At 34.1% G+C, this 17,784-nt stretch overlaps 1 protein-coding gene across 1 annotated transcript in view; it reads left to right on the forward strand.

The window, feature by feature from the left end:
• The window catches only part of ETNK1 (ethanolamine kinase 1), a 64,712-nt gene that overhangs the window by 21,207 nt on the left and 25,721 nt on the right, over positions 1-17,784 (forward strand). The window contains exon 3 of the mRNA XM_081309272.1: positions 16,227-16,367. Coding sequence (XP_081165398.1) covers positions 16,227-16,367 — 141 coding nt within the window. The remainder of the gene's footprint in view (positions 1-16,226; positions 16,368-17,784) is intronic.

Consider the following 17,784-nt stretch of genomic DNA (forward strand, 5'->3'; position numbering starts at 1 on the left):
TGGACAACTACATGAACCTTGACCAATGCCTATATGACACCCATCAGTCAGTGGACACCTAGCAAGCGCTAGGCCAAGATGAAATAAATGGTTGTATAGGAACAGCATTGCTGAAACTCAGGCTGTGAAGACTGTGGTACACCTGCATTTGACACACACTGTGACAAAAAACACACCAATTAATGTCCAGTTGTTTCCCTGAAGTTTTGACCATGGCACTAGAATCTCTGAGAATACTATCTGAACAGGACTACTTTTTTTTTTTTTTTTTTAATGTTCTCCATTTCAGGGGCCTGTCAAGGGGTGGAGTGATATGTCAGCTGGAAGTTGGCAGACAACTGTTACCAATACTAGAAATTTTCTCTTTAACATAAAATTATAATTTTGTATGTATATTACTTTTTTTTTTTGTACCAGATATTGAACCAAGGGGTCCTTAACCACTGAACTACATCTCCAGCCCTTTTTATTTTGAGACAGGGTCTTGCTAAGTTACCTAGGGACTTGCTAAGTTGCTGAGGCTGGCTTTGAACTTATGATCCTCTTGCCTCACCCTTCTAAGCTGCTGGGATTACACACTATATTGATTTTTTTTTTTAAAGAGAGAGTTTATTTTTTAGTTTTCGGAGGACACAACATCTTTGTTTGTATGTGGTGCTGAGGATCAAACCTGGGCCACACGCATGCTAGGCGAGCGTGCTACCACTTGAGCCACATCCCCAGCCCCTATATTGATTTTTGATGTTGTCAATTTTCTTGCTTACAGACAGTGGGAAAAAAAAGTGTTCAAAAGATTAAAAAAAAAAAAGTTGCTTAAGTCCAATATCATTTTACTGGTAGTCTTAACTGCCTTTGTAAGCCTCACACTTTTTTTTTTTTTTTTTATACATTGGTACTCCTGAATTGTCTTTAATATATCAAATTTAAACTTTCAGTTTAAACTGGTGGATACCATCTGCCAGTGAGATCAGATTTAGAATTTTACTCCTTTTACTCCTCAGTCTCATGGTGGAAACTGGATATGTGGAACAGATTTTTTTCCTCTTTCATTGATGATAGTGGAAATTTGTGGAATGAGATAAAATGTTGAAATTCAACATTAGGTTGCTTACCTCTTTCATTAAGTGTACATTTTAGCCTGTGCAGTGGCGCATGCCTGTAATCCCAGCAGTTTGGGAGGCTGAGGCAGAAGGATTGCAAGTTCAAAGCTAATCTCAGCAACAGCGAGGTACTCAGCAACTCAGTGAGACCCTGTCTCTAAATAAAAAATACAAAATAGAGCTGGGGATTTGGTTCAGTGGTTGAGTGCCCCTGAGTTCAACCCCTGGTATGCCCCTCCACCAAAAAAAAAATACGTTATAGAGCCAGATTGCCTCAGTTTTATGAGCTGAATGAATTTGGGCACAGTATTAAGCTTTGTGTGCCTTAATTTCCTTATCTAAAAAACTGGAATAATAATGTTGTTGTAAGGATTGAATTTATTAGTACAGAAATGTAGGTTGGGTGTCCTTTATCCAGAATATCTGGGACCAGAAGTATTTCTCCAAATTTTGAAACATTTGCGTATATATGAAGAGACACCTTGGGGATGGAACTTAAATGAATTTTGTGTTATATCATATTTAGACTTATGTTTCATATACAGCTTATACATATACCCTGTAGGTAATTTTATACATTATTTTTAGAATGTCCTTGACTTGACAGACTGACCCCCATCATGTTAGATCATGGTAGAATTTAGAATTTTCTACTTGTGGCGTCATGTTGGTCTTCAGTGTCAAATTTGGAATGGTGTTTTGGATTTTGGAAATTCTGATGAGGAGTACTCCACTTGTCTGTTTAAAAAGTTTAAAATATCATTTAGTATATGTTAAGTACTAGGTGTTAACTTTTGTAATATTCCCCCATGTCTTCTCAAATTTTTCTAAACTTCTGCACATCTTCTAACAATTTAGATAGTAACTTAAAAATTATTAATATTACTTAGGCAAATTATCATGGCTAGGCCTTGTTCTTTTTGGCTTTATTATGCTTTTGGAAGCACTGTAGTTATTTATTTTTAGTACTGGGGATTTCACTCAGAGACATTTTACCTTTGAGCTACATCCCCAGCCCTTTCTACTTTTCATTTTGGAACCTGGTCTTGCTAAGTTTCCCAGACTGACCTTGGACTTTCAATTCTGCCTCAGCCTCCTGAGTAGCTGGGATTACAGATATGTGCCACCACACCAATTTCAATTTAAAGTTGAAATTTAGCCAGATGCAGTGGCATGCTCTGTAGTTCTAGCTACTCAGGAGACTGAGGCAGAAGGATTGCTTGAGTCTAGAAGTTTGAGGTCAGCCTGGACAACATTAGCAAGACTTGCTTTCTTTCTCAGTGCTGGGGATTGAATTCAGGGCCTCACACATGCCAGGCTAGTGCTCTGCCACTTAACCACATACCCTCTAGACCTTATTTCTGAAATAACTAACTAAATAATTCATTCATAGCCATTTTTTTCCTTTTTGGTATTATTTACTTTCACATATAAAGTTCTGAAGTGCTAAAAGCAGCATAACACATGTGGCAAAGCAAGTATTTATTGCTACTAACTCCCTCTCCCTTGTTTAAAATACTAACTAGTATTGGAACTGTTTCCTCTTTAGCCAGGATTAGACTTCAGAATCCTTCCCAACTGTGTTAGCCAGGTTTCCATTGCTGTGCCAAAATATCTGAAAAAAATCAAAAGTAGCAAAGATTTCTTGTGGCTTATAGTTTTGGAGGTTTCAGTATGTGGTCAATTGGCTTCTTGGTTTTTTTAGCCTGTGGGCAGAACGCCATGGCAAGGGAGCATGTGATGGAGCAAAGAGAAGCAAACTAAACATGTGTAGACTTTTATTTATTTTAATTTTTTTGTCATTTCCTGATGACTCAGAAGCAGAGAGAGAAAGGAAGGGAGCTAGGATCCCCAAAGTCCCCTTCAGGCATCTCCCCAATGACCCAACTTCCTTCTGTTAGGCCCCACCTCCTAAAGTTTCCACCACCTCCAACAGCTCCATCAGCTGGGGCCAAGCTTCAGCATGTGACTTTGTGGGGAACATCTAAACCATAACACAAACTAAGCAATTTTACTACTACTTGCTGTCCTTGAGAAATTTGTTTTGCCTTTTTAGTAGGAAAAAGACCACACAAAATTTACTATGTGCCTAAGTCATGGGAATATTAGAGTCCTATTTTGTCTATTCTTTTTTCTTTATTTTAACTTTAATTAAGAGATTGTTTGATATTAAAAATTTAAGATTTATTTTTTACTAATACTACATATGTTGATAATGACTATATTATTATTAGTCTGTTAATTGTTGTCAGAATTTATTTTGTAAAGATTGGAGAAATGGGGGACTGGGGATATAGCTCATTTGGTAGAGTGCTTGCTCAGCATGCACAAGGCCCTGGATTCAATCCCCAGCACCACCAAAAAGAAATATCAGAGAAATGACTTAAAATATGAAGATGAGTAATATTTCTGTAATATAACATGAGCTGTACATTGTTAATAATCACTTTACATATATTAATAAACAAAGCAAAACAACTCTAGGAGATAGGTAATATAATCACATTTAAGTAGATGAGAAAACTAAGCTGCAAAGATTTTAAGTAATTTGCCTATGATCATATGGGTAGTAAAAGTACATTCTTAAAGAAAAACCAATGAGTAATTGAAGCTTTAGTTACTGAGAAAAGTTACTGAGCAAATATAAAGAGAAATATTTGGGCTTCATATATATATATTTTTATTTTTTTAATAAGTGATATAATATAACATATTATATATAACATATCACTTATTAACATATTATATAACATATTATATCACTTATTAAAAATAAAAAAAATTTGCAGATTTAAAGTGAATAACCAAGAAGTAAATGCAGACTTTTCCATTGATTTCCTACCTTTTTGTATAATTAAGTAGTAATTATTAAGACTATTGTAGAGTTTTCTTTCTTAACCAGAAATCTTTTCATAATCTTTTTAACCTCAAGTAGAAAAAATAACTATATAGGTGTCTCTTTGTGTCCTTGGTTGACTAATTCCAGGACCCCCCCCCCCCCCAAATAACAAAATCTGAATGCTCAAGTAAGTCTTTTATATAAAATTATAATCTACACATATTTTCCCATATATTTCAAATATTCTCTAAATTACTTATAATATCTAATACAGTGTTAGTAATATTATATAGTAATATACTATTGCTATATAAATAGTTGTTATGATTTATTGACAAAATCATGGAATAATGATTTTAAAAAGTCTGCATGTTTAGAACAGGTGTAATCATCATAGGCCTTGCTATATAATATGTAAACAAGATACTAAGCAACTACTGCTCAGAGAACTGGAGAGAAAGTGAGGAAGATCATCTATGGAATTTTGGCTGTAATAGCAGGGTACTTCTACATATTTTATATGTGTGGAATTATAGTGCTTGGCACATAGTAAATTAGTTTTTGTTTTGGGAACTTTCTGGAATTATTTCTGAATATGTTTGATTTGTGATGGACTAAATCTGTGGATGCAGGCTTGTGAATACAGAGGGTTGACTGTAGTTTTTGTCAAGAACACTAAAGTTACCAGGTGTGTGGTATGCATCTGTAGTTCTAGATGCTTTGAGAGACCAAGGAAGAGGGAATTGCACATAGGAGGCCTTCCTGGGCAATGTAGTGAGACCCTATCTTAAATAAAACAAAAACAAGTCTGTATTATGATAAATTTTTTTTTTATTTTTTGTGTTGGGGATGGAAATAAGAGCCTTGTATATGCTAGGCATACGATGAACATTTTTAAAATATCAAATATATAAGTGAACAAACCATGGTTACAAGGCCCCAAAGAAAAGGTTAGAGATAGAGATGCACATTTGTTATGTGATTGTTTAGCTTTTTTTCCTTTAAAAAAATGAATTTTGTATATTTATGATAAAAGGAAACATGACTTATTAATAGGTTATTATCAATTTGGAGTTAGTTATGTCACATTTTGATCTCTTGTTATGAGCTTTAGGGCTTGAATATAGTCTTGGACTTTTAGGAAACTTGGTTGTTAGTCCAGTTTGTTGGCTGCATATTAGACTGATTGATTGAGCTTTGACTCAAAGTCCACAGTACTCTGTGGCTCATTAGAGCATAGTTATATACTTATGATTAAGATTGTCTGCTTGGATAATGTAAAAGGCATTGGAATATGTTTGACCTAGTCTGGGGCAGGAAAAAGAAATTACTCCCCACTGTCTTGAGTAATTTACCATCTGTGACAGACAGTAACCTCACAGGAACGAATAATCTATGTAGTATACAAAGAACAGCAGAAAAGAATTTAAAAAAAAGTACAAGTAATTTACTGTGTATATGTGGGAAATTAGGAAATGGTTTACTAAGGTCATTTGAACTGGATTTTAAAGAACAGGGGCAGAACATAGAGGAGGTGAGAGAATGTTATTAGTAAAGATAACTAGTTAGACCAAGTTAGCAATTGTACTAAGCTAGTGCTTAATTAGTAATTTCATTAATGGAAATTTATCATGATCTGTTTCGTTTGAAAGTTTCTGTAACAAGTATTGCTGAGATTTTCAGAAAATTTTTAAAATTAAAAAGCATTTAGGAATTTTCCCAAATTACTTTTCAGTTTTTCTCAAAAATTTGCCTGTTTTGGGGGAATCTTTACTGAAGTTTAATTAAAAGCACCCAGTGACAGATGTAAAGGAAGAAATGTAGTTTGAAATTAATTGTTGCAGATTTATTAGAAAGCATGCTAAAGGTACTGTCATGGAACTGTCACATTGTGGGTTGCATGTAAAATTGGCCATTATTCCCTAAACAAAAAGCATAACAACTGTTTATATGCTATTCACATTGTTTTTTTAGGTATTATAAGTAATCTAGAGAGAACTTAAAGTATAAGCTAGGATTGTATATGATGTTTGTGATTCTGTATGATTGTATGTACGAATAACTACATAATTTTCTATATGAGGGACTTAATTGAACATCCAGAAAAACTGAATTGAATAATCTGGAGGTTCAAGGGTTCCTGGAACCATTCCATCTAAGTATGTCAAAGGATAATCATATAAATTCTGTTCTTTTCTATTTGAGTTTGTTTAAAAAGATTATGAAAAGTTCTTTATTGCTGAGTTTTGAGTTATTTGTATATTTTTGATAATAATCCTTTATTGCATGTGTTTTACTAATATTTTCTCCTATGGCTGAATTTAGCTCAGTTGGAAGAGTGCTGTCTAGCATCGCAAGGCATGGGTTCCATCCCCAACACTGCAAAACAATGTGCCTACCCCTCCTCGAACAAAAAAGCCAAACAAATATTTTCTCTCTGTCTTTTTATTCTCTTGGCAGTATCTTTCACAAAACAAAGTTTTAATTTTACTGAGTCCAGTTTATCAATTCTTTTGTGGATTTTGTCTTTGATGTATCTAAAATGTCATCAATAAATCTGAAGTTCTGCTAATTTTCTTCTGTGTTTTTTACCCTAAGAGTTTTTTAGCTTTAAATTTTATATTTAGTTCCTTAAATCCTTTTTTGAGATAATTTTTATAGAGGGCATGAGGTGTATGTTGATTCATTTTCTGCTTCTGAATATCTAGTTGTTTAGCACTATTTGTTGAAAAAAACCATATTTTTTTCATTGCATCACTTTTGCTCCTTTGTCAAAGATCAGTTAATTTTATTTGTGTGGGTCTGTTTCTGAGCTGTTTTGTCCCTTATCTGCTTATCCTTTTGCAAAGTCCACAGTATCTTATCTTTAAAGTCAGGAAGTGTCATTTCTCCAACTTTGTTTTTTGTCCTTCAACATTGTGTTGCCTATTCTGGGTCTTTTGTCTCTCCGTATAAACTTTCAGAGTCGTTTGGTATGTACAAAATAACTTGCTGGGTTTTTTATTTGAGTTCGTTTGAATCTGTAGATCAAGTTGGCAGTATTGAGTCTTATCCATGCACATGGATTATCTCTCCATTTATTTAGCTATTTGATTTCTTTCATTATAGTTCATAGTATAAAAATCTTGCATTTTGTTTGATTTATATCCAAGTTTTTCATTTTTGGTGCAACTTGAAAAGATAATTCCGTTTTATTTTCATGTTCCACTTATTACTGGCATATAGAAAGTGATACTGGCATATAGAAAGTGACTTTTTTTCCTTTTGGGTAATCTGAATCAAACTCATGTCCCTGTGCTTGCTAGGCAAGCACTATACCACCGAGCCACATCCTTAATCTGGAAAGTGATTGACTTTTGTGTATGAACCTCTATCCTTGCTATAATTCCTTATTTTAGGAGTTTTTTTAATCAAAAAATTTCTTCATAATCATATTATTTGCAAAGTAAAACAGTTTTATTTCTTCACATTCAATATTATATGTATGCATTGTGTTTAATTACATTGGCTAGGACTTCTAGTACAGAGTTAAGGAGTGGTAAGAATGTGCTTGCATTATTCCTTACCTTAGTAGGAAAGTTTTGTTTCCTCATCATTAAGTAGTAGTGTGTAGATATTCTTTGTCATTCTACCATTAGGGTTTTTTTTTTTTTTTAATATGTATTCTTTATCAACTCGAGGAAGTTCTCCTTTCATATCTGTTTACTGAAGAATTTTTGATAAATAGATTTTGGATTTTTCGAAATATTTTTTTCCTGCATTTCTCAATAGGTGGTGTTCAAGTGATTTTTTTTTTCCTTTAGCCTGTTGATATGATGGATAATATAATTTGATTTCCACATGTTGAACCAGTCTTGCATATCTGGGATGTTCTACCTTGCATGATTTGTGATTCTTTTTATACTTTGTTGGATTTGGATTTTTCTAATATTTTGTATTTTATTATAAAAAGTAGGAAATAAGGGCTGGGGGTATAGCTCAGTACACAAGTGTTTGCCTATCATATGTGAAGCCCTGCATTAAATCCCTGGTAATGGGGGTGAGGGGAGGAACATTAAAGAAAACATCTTAATTAAGACATAAAAGTATTTTTTTTCTTTTTCATAAAAGTACTTTTCAGTTCTTCTTTTTTAGAAAATTTTACCTCTCCAGTTCTTTTTATCATATCAGTTCTTTTTCTGTTAATATTTTTTTAGTTGTAGATGGACACAATACTTTTATTTTATTTATTTTTAATATGGTGCTGAGAATTGAACTCAGGGCCTCACATGTGCTAGGCAAGTGCTCTAACTACTGAGCAACAACTCCAGCCCCATATTTTTCTTTCTTATTGTCTATACCTTTATTTTCCCAGTATTGGAGATTGAACCCAGAATTCCTCTACCACTGAGATGGCCTTTTTTTTTTTTTTTTTGAAACATGTCTTGCTAAGTTGCCCAGCCTGCCCTCGAACTTGGGATTCTTCTGCCTTAGCTTCTAAAATAGATGGGATTACAGGTGTGTGCCTCTGCACCCAGCTGTTTATAAAATTTGCTAATAGAAAATAAAGTGCCTTAGTCAGATTTTTTAAAGAGCTATATCTTTTTAAAAAATTTTTTTTAGTTGTAGATGGACACAATACCTTTATTTTATTTATTTATTTTTACATGATGCTGAGGATCGAACCCAGTGCCTCACGTTTGTCAGGCAAGTGCTCTACCACTGAGCTATAACCCCAGCCCAAGAGCTGTTTCTTTTTTATAAGCATTTTATTTTATTCAAAAAATATAAATTGTGGTAAATACACATAACATAATTTATCATCTTAACCGTTTTTGAAGTATACAACTCAGTTGTATTACATTCACATTATTGTGCAGCTAATTTCCAGGAATCTTTTCATTCTGCAAATCTGAATTTCTATATCCATTAAATAACAACTCCCTATTCCCCCTTTCCTCTAGACCCTGACAATCATCATCTACTTCATATCTCTATGAATTTGACTACTGTAGGTACCTCATGTAAGTGGAATCATACAGTATTTGTATTTTTGTGGCTGTCTTATTTCACTTAGCATGATGTCCTCAAGGCTCATCTATGTGGTAGCATGTCAGAATTTCCTTTTTTAAAAAATTATTTATTTATTTATTTATTTATTTATTTTTTAGTATTGGGGATTGAACCCAGGGTCTTGTGCATGCTAAGCATAAACTCTACCACTGATTTATATCTCTAGCTCAGCTTTTCCTTTCTTTTTTAGGGCTTAAAAATATTAAAAATATTCCATTTTATTATATGCTACATTTTGTTTACTCATTCATACATGAATGGACACTTGGATTATTTCCTTTTTTTTAACTAATGTGAATAATACTTCTGTGAACAGGGGTGTACAGCTATAGTTTTGAAGCCCTACTTTTTAAAAGTTTTTTTAAAAATACATACCTGTAATTAAAATCGCTAGATCATGTGGTCATTCTATTTAATTTTTTGAGGAGGCATCTTACTGGTTTTCATGTAGCTGCACCATTTTATGTTCTCATTAATTGTGTACAAGCGTTCCATTTTCTCCACATTCTTGCCAATAGTTGTTTTCTGTTCTCTTCCTTTTGTTTTTTTGTTGATCACAGCCATCCTGATGAGTGTGAGATGGCATCATATTGTTCTTTGGATTTGCATTTCCCTAATGATTAGTGATGTTGAACACATATTCATATACTTAGTGGCCTTATGTTTATTCTTTGGATAAATGTCTGTTACCATCCAATTACAATTTTTTGTTTCCTTTTTTGGCGGGGGTTAATGAGGATTGAACTCAGAGGCACTCAACCACTGAGCCACATCCCCAGACCTATTTTGTATTTTAGAGACAGGGTCTCACTGAGTTGCTTAGTACCTTGAGATTGCTGAGGCTGGATTTGAACTTTTGATCCTCCTGTCTCAGCCTCCTGAGCTGCTGGGATTACAGGTGTGTGCCACCACGCCTGGCTAGATTGTTTCTTTTTGTTGAGTTGGGGTTTATAATATATTGTGAATAATTATCCCTTGTCAAATACAGATTCTTCTAGACTTACAAGAAGTTAATTATTCCTGACGAATTAATTATTAAGCTGAAACAATATTATTAGTTGTAAATTCTTTAACATACCCACCCTACTGAACACTGTAGGTCAACAAACACAGCTCAGGGTGGAATATTGATTGTTCATCTTTAGTGATTACGTGGCCAACAGGGATCTGTTTGCTGCTGCTGCCCAGCATTGCATGAGAGTATCCTATTGCATATTGCTATCCTGGGACTGGGTCAAAATTTGAAGTATGGTTTATGCTGAATGTGTATCACTTTCACACTGTGTGAAAGTATTGTTGAAAGTCAGAGATTTTCTATATATCATTTGCAAATATTTTCTCTTATTCTGTGGGTTGCTTGTTCACTCTTTTGATGTTGTCCTTTGCACAGTTTTTAATTTTGATGTAATCCAATTTACCAATTTTAATTTTGTGGCCTGTGCTTTTGGTGTCATATATAAGACATCATTGTAAAATGTTCACTGTCAATAAGTTTTTTCCCTCATGTTTTTGAGTTTTTATAGTTTTAGGCTTATATTTAGATCTTTGATGTACTTGAGTTAATTTTTATATGTAGTGTAAGGAATGGATTCAGTTTTCTTTTTTTTTGCATGTAGATATTTATTTTTCCCATTTATTATCCTTCTCCATTGAATGGTCCCTAGTTCCTTTGTTGAGTATCGTTTTGATTGGATATGTGTGAGTTTATTTCTGGGTTCTCTATTCTGTTTGTCTACATGTCTGTAGTTGTGCGAGTACCGTACTGTTTTGATTACTGTAGCTCTGTAATACATTTTTAAAAAATATTTATTTTTTTAGTTGTAGTTGGACATAGTACCTTTATTTATTTATTTTTATGTGGTGCTGAGGTTCGAACCCAGGGCCTCACATGTGCTAGGCCAGCACTCTACTGCTGAGCCACAACCCCAGCCTTGTAAAACATTTTTGAAAGTACAAATTGTACTATTTCCAATTTTATGCTTCTTTTTCAATGTGGTCTTAGCTAATCAGGGAACCTTGAGTTCATGTGAACTTTAGAATAGATTTTTCTGTTTCTGCAAAGATCCATCTTTGGGATTTTGATAGAGATTGCATTGAATCTGTAGATCTCTTTGGGTTAAGTTGTGTTGTTTTAGCAGTATTGTTTTGCAATCCATAAACATAGAATGTGTTTTCATTAATTTATGTACTAAATTTTTTAAAGCAACATTTTGTTGTTTTTGGTGTAAAAGCCTTGTATTTTATTCTTTATGATGCTATTGTAAATGGGATTTCTTTTTGTTCATTGTTAGGATAAAAATGCAACTGATTTTTGCATGTTGATTTGTATCCTGCAGCTTTGCTGAATTTTGTTTATTAGTAAAAACTATTAATTTTTGTAATGGAAGCTTTCCTAACAAATTGCATGTTTTGCTTAAGCTCAGTTTGCCAGAAATTTTAATGAGTTTGGTGCTTAGAATTAGGACATACTTAATTTTTTAAATCTCTTACCAAAGCCTAGTTTTAAATATGTAGGTAATATGGTTTAATTGGACTCAGTTGTGTGGTTTAAAAATTATTATTATTATTTTTTTTTGCAGTTCTGGGGATTTAACTGAGGGCCACACACATACATGCTAGATAGGTGCTGTAACCATTGAGCTACATCTCCAGATCCTATAATTGTTATTTACATATGGAGATTTATTGTAAATAAGTTGCCTTCATTTCTGTTATGGTCTGAATGTTTCTACTCAAAAATGTTTTTGTTGAAGCCTCATTCCGAAAGCAATAGTATTAAGAGTTACCAGAGGTTAAACCTAGCGTGTTTAACCACTGAGCCATATCCCCAACTCTTTTTAAAAAATATTTTACTTTAGAGACACAGACTCACTAAGTTGCTTAGGACCTTACCAAGTTGCTGTGGTTGGCTTCAAACTCATGATCCTCCTTACCTTTTAGGGGTAATCAGTCATGGAAGAGAAACCTTCCTGAATGAAATTATTGCCCTTATTAAAAGAGGCCTGAGGAAGCTTGTTCATTTCTTTGACCATGTAAAGGTGGAGCAGTAAAGTGGCAAAAACCTTTACCAGACATGGTGGAATCTACTAGTACCTGGATCTTGTACTTCACAACTTCTAGATCCATGAGAAAGAAATTTCTGTCTTTTTTATTTTTTTATTTTTTGGTATTGGGGTTTGAACTCAGGGACATTTAACCACTGAGCCACATCCCCAGTCCTTTAAAAAATATTTTATTTAGAAACAGGTCTCACTGAGTTACTTGGGCCTCACTAAGTTGCCGAGGCTGGCTTTGAACTTGTGATCCTCCTGCCTCAGCTTCCTGAGCTGCTGGGATTACAGGCATCTGCTAGGTGCCTATTTGTGTTATTGTTTAAGACACTCAGTCTTAATGATGTTTTTGTTATAGTAGCCTAAAAGTACTAAAACACTTTGTTAATTTTGCTATACAAAAGATAAAAAGACTAGTAGTTCTGAAATCTGTAGAAATTGACTTAAATTCTAGACTTTGAGAAAAAACTGAAACTAGAAGTGGCTTTCTTACATAAGAAATAAGCAGTATTTCAAATGAATGATTATTTTGTATAGGAAAATATACTATACGACTGTAAGGAAATTATATTACCAGAGACAACAGAAAATTCAAAATAAGTTTTTTTTTTTATAAGTTGTTAATAGACCTTTATTTTATTTATTTATATGCGGTGCTGAGCATAGAACCCAGTGCCTCACACATGCCAGGCAAGTGCGCTACTGCTGAGCCCCAGCCCCAGCCCCTCAAAATAAGTTTTAATCAACCTTACGATGAATCTGATAGTGGAAGAATCCCTTGGTCTCACGGTAAATTTCTCAGTGCACTGTGCCGAGTCTGTTGCCAGAATAACTGGCTCTAATTCATAAGATATTATGTTAAGTATCTTCTAAATGCTGAGTGTTAGAATAAGTAGAATAATAAGACATGGTCTTTGCTTCTTGAAGTATAACTTAGTCATAGTGTTAGAGTAATAGTAAAAATAGCAATCTATTATTAATAGAGATTAACATAGTAACAGTATTATGGTATATGTATTATTAGAGATTATATAGTAATAGTAACAGTGATAATAATGATTACTATTACTATTATTTAATATTATTAATATTAAGTTACTATTATTACTGTTATATTATTGCTGCTATTCTATTCTGAATTTATAGTAAAATATTGCCTAGCATATCAAATAACATGCTGATACATTTTTATCTAATCACATTACACATGATACTATTTAATATTAACTTTGCATGTTATGTAATTAATTTTATTTTTAAAATGCATTTATAATTAGGGCAAATGTTGATATTTATAGAAGATATTGAACACTAGTTGTTAAATTTTGATGTTTATTTTTGCAAAAATTAATTATGCTATATTATGAGGATCACAGATAATATAAGTCTTTTCTGTTAGATTAGGCATATATCACCTTATTCAAAAAATGTTTTTAAGGTGTTATATAACACTAAATGTCAGAATTCCAGCCGTAATTTTTGAAATTTATTTTGAGGAGTAACTGTATTTGAGAAATTTTTTTTACACAATCACCTATTTGAAAAATTTTGCCTCTATAGTTTATAGGCATTTATTCTTTATATTACTGTAACTGAGGAAATTGATGTGAAATGGGATGTTAGCCTGTGGGATGTGTTGTATATAATTTTGAATGTGAAGTTCATGTCATTATTGAATATAAAAGTTTAAATTATATTTTTCTGAAAATATTTTAGTTGTTGATAGACCTTTATTTATTTATATGTGGTGCTGAGAATCAAACCCAGTGCTTCACATGTGCCAGGCAAGTGTACTACCACTGAGCCACAGCCACAGCCGCCTGCCGCCCCTCCTTTTAAATATTTTTTTAGTTATTGTAAATTAGATTTTTATGTAGTTGTTTTTTCTTGGTTCTAAGGAACATGTGCTATTAAATCTGAAGGAGAACTTCAAAACTATATAATGGGGCCAACTCTTTTGTTTTTCTTATAAGGAATCAGGGAAAGTTAATTATTTGCTTAAGTTCAGGTCGAAAATACAATGGCTCAATGTAACTCCAACTAATTTTGTGCACTGTTATAGGTATATTCTATATTGGAAAGGACTTGGCTTTTTCGTCAGATTATCAGTTCAAATTCTGGCTCAGCCCTAGTTAGCCAGCCTTCTGCCAGAAAAGTCAAGGCACTGAAAATTAATTGATATTTTCTGTTAGTGGCTATTCATACTTAATAGATTCCATTCACATGTAAGTACTTTTGAAGTTGTGGCCATACCATTTTATCCCTTTTTGAAGTATTTACACTAGAATTGTTATTCTAGTCACTCTAGATAAGCAAGTGGACTCCTTCTAAAATCATGTTTTATAGTTTGCAAGTCAGGGTCTTCTATATCCCTTGGGGGTAAAACGATGAAAAATAACAGTATTACTCATTTGCTTTTAAAAAACATAGCAAATAAAATTTGTTGGATTTAAAGACCTTTTCTGATCTGTACCCATCTCCTGAATTATCTGTCTCACTTGTTCACTAAATAGTTCTGTGACATTAGATTTTGTTGGCAGAGGTTGCTTGAGTTTTATGTAATGCAGATTGTTTGTTTCTTTAAGTCGCCTGTTTCCCCCTCTTTCAAGTTTTCAAACCAGTTATTACAGCTTAAAATGTGTGTGTGTATGTGTATGCATATATGTAGTCATATTTTCCTTTGTTTTGATTTTATTACCACCTGCGTTTTTTGTCAAGTTACCTGGTGCTTTAGTACTGTAAGTTCAGTTGTGCATTGTTTCCTATGCACATATGAGACTGACATAAAAATAGATTTCTTTCTATATTCTGAATAGCATTAATGAATGCAGGATCAATTCTCTTTGGCTTAGGTTGGGTAGTCACTGTGGCCTATGCAATGAAATGTTCTGGGCAAGTCTTGGTTATATGTTTACTCCTAAATATAGTAGTGCAAATGGGATACAATTATTTCAGTAAGCTCTATAAGAACCATTTGAACTAAAAAAATGAGGGAAATGGGAACTTCTAAGGAAAGTCAGGATTCTTATTACTAAAAACTAGGTAGATTAGAACAATAGTGTTTATGATAGTATAAAAATCTTATAAAATTATGCTATTAGATCACAGGTTAGTGAGTGATTACTTTAAAGTCATTTGGGAAGCTTTTAAATATCTTGGGTCGATGCCCTGACTGTACCCTGGACCAGTAAAACCAGAAATTCCGCAAGTAATATAAAATTCCTCAGCAATACTATGCAAATAAGAAGGAGGTAGACAGAGTTGATGGAGTATTTAGTTAGCAAGGATTCAATAAGAGGGGTATCAGAGAAGTTCCTGTGGGTGAAGCATGATCCCATAGGGAGCGCAGGTAGGCCTCACAGCCAGGAAGGGATTTACAGTTTAGGAAGTCATGGAATAATCTCCAGTCTGGAAGGAGACCCAGGAAGAAAAAAATGAAGCCTGGGATTCAAGCCCAGTTTCATAATGTATATTGAAAATCTAAAGAATCAGGATCTGTTCCTGATAGCTTCAATGGATGTTTGTCTACAGCAGTAGTTTAGGAGTCTGATTCACCAGTGGATTGCCCATTAGTTGGTCAGAAGTGAAGACAAATGCTTCAAAGTTACTTAGGGTCCTGCTTGAGAGGTCAAATGATGAATCTGACCCTCTCTTGAGTTGTGGCACCATAACTTAACAAAATTATTCTGTGATACTTACTAAGAGTGATAAAGTTGATTTTACCATCACAGTAGGTATAGGGACCACAGCAGTGGGATTTTACAGTAGTTTGGGAAAAGAGATTGGGCTCAACTCCAAATATAGGATAGGCTAGTAGAAATTCATAGCCAAGTGAGCAGGATGGGTGAGGTCGGTGGATCAAAAATTGCTGAGGTTACATCAAGAGTAAGGGGCATTCTGGCTAAACTAGCCCAACATGGTTCACTGAAGGTAGTCCAGGGTAATCAGACATCACGTCGCTGATGATAGAGGATAAAAAAAAACCCTCATCAGTAGTAGATATTGAGGGTATCTGACTTAGCAGGGTTTGTCTGCTAAAACTGGATTTCATAAGGAAATGCATGGAAATACCTAGGAGAGATTTGAGAAGCCTGGCTAAAGGTTAGTTAAATGAAAAACCTATGGCAATAGATGTAAACTTTATGATGCTAATTTTTTTCTTTTATGCTGTTTTGTTTTAAATAGGCTGATAGCGCGCCAGCTTGCTAAAGTCCATGCTATCCATGCACATAATGGCTGGATCCCAAAATCTAATTTGTGGCTCAAGATGGGAAAATATTTCTCTCTCATTCCCACAGGATTTGCAGATGAAGACATTAATAAAAGGTAAAACTACTTTCATATTTGCAGTTGTTTTCATCGCTTTGCTCTATAATAGGGACTAAAAGGCAGTAATTACAGTGTTTCTATGTATTAAAATTTGATTTTGTTTATCTCTGTGTTGAAGTTTAAAAAAGCTTGATTCTTTGACTTTCAAATGACACTACAAAAGTAACTACCTCTCTATCCCCCTGAAGATCCTGCCCACCGAAGGGGGAAGGTACACAAAGGGGCAAGAAACAAATATTGAGCACATATTTAGAAATAATTATAAAGATCACTATGAATGCATACATTTTTGCCTACTATGAATTTTCCATAGAGGGTTTTTTAAAAAAATTCTTTTTAGTTCAAAGTTGTTTTGAGAAAAGACAGATCTACTGTGGAACAGTATGGTAATATTGGAACATGGATAAGTTTGGGTTGTCTTAGTTTACTGTGATAACTTAAATGCCAGATAATGAATATTAACATTCATTTGTTGGAGTCTTACACAGCTTTTGTAAGACTGACTTCCTAGGTTGCAACTGACTACAGTATTTCCTTGATTTCTACATTAAAAAATTATATATCAGTATTTAGAATCTAAATAATATGGATGTATTTTTATATAGTATGGTTATTACTGATAAAATTGGAAATTTTTATTATGTTCTTTATATCTAAAACATGTGAAGTCTGTATCTTTGTATTTAGAAAGTCTTTGTTTTTTAAGAACATGTAGGCAAGCAGGACTTTTAAATTTTTTTCCTTGTTTGCTGCGTTCCCGTTGACATAAACACTCAGACTTTCGCCCACCTAGGGACTCTATTTGCCAGGTTGCTCGTGACTAAAACACTCAATGGGTCACTCCAGGGGAACTGGGCTAACTGGGCTGCACAAAATAACCACACGAGACAGAAATACCTTTTTCTTTGGGGATGCTGTGACGGCTCCTCTGACCTTAAGGATCCCCAGAAAGAAAGAAAGAGCACCTGCTGACCCCTTTTACTGAGGAGAAGCTATTCAAATGAGGCAAGGGGTCAGGTTTCAGGGGGCTGAGTTCAGCTTCATGACATCTGCTGTCAGCAGGTTGACTGACATCTAGGTAGGCCACACCCAAGGGCACAGTAAGAGAAGGGAATATACACAGGGCGTTTCCATGGAACATTCTATCCTAAACAGGGCAAGGGGTAATATTACAAAAGAACAGGTGAGCATAGCTCCACCCATGGGAATGTGGGAAGACATGCCCATGCAGGAAGACACAGTGGCTCACACCCTAAAAATTGGGGTTATCCTCTGGGTTAGACCTACGGCAATGCCACACCAATCAGAAGGGGAGATAAGATGTGGTCATGTGCTAGCTGGCCTCCCACATTGTTTCTTTTTATTTTTATAGTTTATTAGGGAAAAATTCTCCTCAAGTTTAATTATTTCAAAG

Source organism: Spermophilus citellus (assembly GCF_964194105.1).
Source record: "Spermophilus citellus genome assembly, chromosome: 10".
Lineage (NCBI taxonomy): Eukaryota > Metazoa > Chordata > Mammalia > Rodentia > Sciuridae > Spermophilus > Spermophilus citellus.